At 39.1% G+C, this 3,776-nt stretch overlaps 1 protein-coding gene across 1 annotated transcript in view; it reads left to right on the forward strand.

The window, feature by feature from the left end:
- The first annotated feature begins 767 nt into the window (after positions 1-767).
- Positions 768-3,776, forward strand: part of LOC107719125 (probable C-mannosyltransferase DPY19L1) — an 11,722-nt gene continuing 8,713 nt past the window's right edge. Inside the window, exons 1-9 of the mRNA XM_016526475.1 lie at positions 768-1,129; positions 1,606-1,630; positions 1,710-1,797; positions 2,046-2,183; positions 2,293-2,413; positions 2,599-2,692; positions 2,855-2,912; positions 3,019-3,110; positions 3,369-3,468. Coding sequence (XP_016381961.1) covers positions 922-1,129; positions 1,606-1,630; positions 1,710-1,797; positions 2,046-2,183; positions 2,293-2,413; positions 2,599-2,692; positions 2,855-2,912; positions 3,019-3,110; positions 3,369-3,468 — 924 coding nt within the window. The 5' untranslated portion in view covers positions 768-921. The remainder of the gene's footprint in view (positions 1,130-1,605; positions 1,631-1,709; positions 1,798-2,045; positions 2,184-2,292; positions 2,414-2,598; positions 2,693-2,854; positions 2,913-3,018; positions 3,111-3,368; positions 3,469-3,776) is intronic.

Here is a 3,776-nt window from a genome sequence, read left to right on the forward strand (position 1 = left end):
AACACATGGCTTCGTAGAAGAGGCAGTATTCTGATTCCCGAACAAATGACTCTAATGAGGTGGATCTTTTTAGTGAATCGAAACATGCAACGCGAACACTATAGTCCGATTCAGGAACGAATGACTTGTATGAGCCGGTTCATTTGAGTGAATCCAAAAATCGACAGCGCGACCACTTGTGTAGTTCGATTTTCGAACTGATGACGACTCTTTTGATCCAGTTCTTTAATGAATGAGTTAATGAATTCGTATTCTCCTATCATATTTTTATATGGAAAAAATAGTAAGATTAGTAAGATAGAATGCTATTCCGAATTCAGCCATTTATTGTTTGTTTAGTATTTATTTAATATATAGTTAGGGCCAATTATTGGATTACTTTTATACAGCCTATAAAAAGTTTTTAAAATCTCTTTAAACGTCTATGTAAACCTGCTTTTGGCGAACGATATTATTTGGTAAAAGGCTGAAGAATGTATTAAATGCAATAGTAATTTAATTTCTTCATTTCTTTATATAGTTCTCAAAAAGACTAAAAGATTCGTGAATGGAAGTGTTAAGGAACCGTAATGAATCATTCAAATCCTTACGATTCCCTATAATATACCAGTTTATGTATGTGAAAATTATTTAAAGCGTCATCATGGTCATCGACAGGTATTCTTTTTCGCGGTTACAGAAGTTCTTTAACATGGTAACGGGCTAGTTAAACACGTTGTCATGGTTACTCGTCAACCGGACAGTTGAGCGCCGCGTCCAGACGGGGGCGATGGCCGCTTCATTCAACAGATCAGTGAAGTCCCACAGCACTCAAACTGTGCAGGACCACAGATGTGAGGCGCTCGGAAGAGTCAAACAGCTGGTTTTTATCGCGTATCTACGCTCCTGTCGCTCCCCTGTTACAGACAGAAATATGAAAACATGGTAGTTAAAACCAGAAAATCAAATGCCAAGGACCAGAGCGGCGAGAAGGACAGGAGTCAGTCCGCGTTGGGGAAAAGCAAGCGTGCCAAAGATGGGAAGGGCTCGGCTTCCCAGAGTAAAAACGGATATTTTGCAGGGTTCATTAGAAGCAAATTAGGGTTGAGCCCGTCCGCTTTTGCAAGAGGAGTATCAGTGTTGGTTCTCGGTAAGGCTTTGTTTCTTAGCCGCTAGGTAGCTAACGGTTATTCACATGATTAGCATTTAGCATGTTCTCAGTATCAGTATTATAGAAACTCGCTTGTAAACAACAAAGTTGTGTAGAGCTCATATTTCCTTTATCGATTTTATTCCTTGACAACTCCAAATGACCTTCATAATCTTCAGGTTTTTGGTGAATGCTCGCATGTTAACTGTAGTTAGCAACCAATCGAATTTCGTTCATTTCACTCCAGTTATTAGCCAATGATTACCATACACTAACGCATTTTATGGTTTGTCAGTAAACTATCCACAGACGTTAATTGATTAAAATAATTTATCAGAATTATTCGTCTGTTTTAAAGTAGGCGACTCTTCTAATAGAGACTCGTTCTGTATGGTCAGATAAGAGTCCTTCAGTGTGGCCACGTAGCGATCTGTCTCTGGGCAAAGTCACCTAACCTGATGTGTTTATTTCCACAGCTCTTACTGTGGGATTTTTACACTGGTAAGTAGCTTTAGATCTTTAAGACATGAACATGATGTTCCTCTTATTGTGACTAAATAAACTATCCTGTGTTTCTCAGGTATCATCTCTCACATCTGTTTGAAAATGACAGGCATTTTTCACACATGTCGTCTTTGGAAAAGGAGATGGCCTTTCGAACAGAGATGGTTATTATTGCTTTTTTCCCCCCCCCCAATATAATTACTACATAATTTACTGTGTCTGTCCAGAGAGGGTAAATTGGGAGACTTTTTGCTATTATTTTGTTATTATCCTGAGTTTACTCCATATATAGCCCTTCACCTTGCAACTCATTTTGTTAAATACTAAGCTTGAACTTTAATTGACATCTTGCTGATTTAGATAATCGTCTCACAGTGGTGATTTTCTCACATATGCTATTTTGTCTGTTAAGGGACTGTATTACTCATACTTCAAGACCATCATTAAGGCTCCTACTTTCATGGACGGTCTTTATATGATCATGAACGATCGTCTCACTGAATATCCTCTGGTGATAAACACTCTAAAGAGGTTTAACTTGTACCCTGAGGTGAGATGGCCTCTTTGGCATCTTCTGAATATCAGTGAAATCTCTTTCTTCCACACTGTTTGATTGAGCTCTGAAGTTAACCATCTTTTTTTGCTCTCTTTTACTGCAGGTGGTCTTGGCCAGCTGGTACAGAGCATACACTAGCACAATGGATTTTTTTGGGATCCCTACCAAGATGTGTTGGACCATCAACAGAGGGGAGGGTCTAGATCCAGTGGAGAGTTGTGAAGGTATTGGAGAAGCCAAACATCAAATAAGTATCCATTGTTTGGCCCACACATTTATTTGTTGTTTAATTTTAGAGCATTTGCAGTACAGTGGAGAAAAAAAAATGCTGTTTCATTCACTGTGTGACTGATAGCCAAGTGTTCTTCATTTCACAGATATTTTACTTACTTGAGTGGCTTTTCCACAGGTCTGGGGGATCCTGCTTACTTTTATGTCACATTTGTGTTCCTGTTAAATGGGGCAATGATGAGTCTCTTCTTCATTTATGGAACGTATCTGAGGTAATCCAGCCTAGAATAAACATCTCAGAGGAAGAGTCCTTTAATCGATACCAAAGAAAGTGCAACTTTGAGTTTATACATTGATTGCAAATGGGTTGATCCTAAAAGCTTCATTTCAAAAGTTAGATCATAACAAACTTAATTTTTTGGCTGTTCTTATAGTGGCAGTCGACTGGGTGGCACTGTTACAGTTCTGTGTTTCTTCTTTAATCATGGAGAGGTAAAGCAGATTGTTTTCTTAAGCATCTTGGAGATTTTTTTTTCTTTAGCTACAGTCTTCTAGTACTTAAAGAATTTTGTCTCTCTTTTGAACCCTTGAATCCCAGAGTACTCGGGTCATGTGGACACCGCCTCTGAGAGAGAGCTTCTCCTACCCCTTCCTGGTTCTGCAGATGCTTCTGCTCACTTACATCCTCCGGTAACTTGCTTTCTTCCCTAAGTTTGCAACCCAAGTCATAGCAATTTAATGTTTATATTCAACCTTTCATACACATGTTCATTCTTTTTGTACATACTTTGAGATGACTTAAATCTTTTAAGTATCATGTGGTCACCGGACACATTTAAGCAATGTTTTGTGTATTTAGGCGGCTTATGTGTACATTGTTTATGATTATACACACTACGTTGGGTTATTCTGTGCAATTAAAATGTATTTTGTTGGATATTTTGTAAGGACAAGGAACCCAAGCAAGAATACCATGATGGCTCTGGGGATCTCCAATATTTTCTTCATGCTGCCGTGGCAGTTTGCTCAGTTTGTCTTGCTTACCCAGGTGAGCGATGGAAGAGAAAACACGATCATAAACATGTTTAATGCTGATATTTGAAGGAAGTAGAGAAAGCAGCTAAATGTAACATCCACATTAACAGGGTGAAATATTTTTACAATTTAAAGTGAAAGTGACAGTGAAAGTGACGTGACATGTGGCCAAGTATGGTTACCCATACTAGGAATTAGTGCTCTGCATTTAACCCATCCTAAGTGCACACACACAGCAGTGAACACACACACACCGTGAACACACACCCGGAGCAGTGGGCAGCCATTTATGCTGCGGTGCCCGGGGAGCAGTTGGGGGTT

This window comes from Sinocyclocheilus rhinocerous, unplaced genomic scaffold, assembly GCF_001515625.1.
Source record: "Sinocyclocheilus rhinocerous isolate Xijiao unplaced genomic scaffold, SAMN03320098_v1.1 scaffold1084, whole genome shotgun sequence".
Classification (NCBI taxonomy): Eukaryota; Metazoa; Chordata; class Actinopteri; order Cypriniformes; family Cyprinidae; genus Sinocyclocheilus; species Sinocyclocheilus rhinocerous.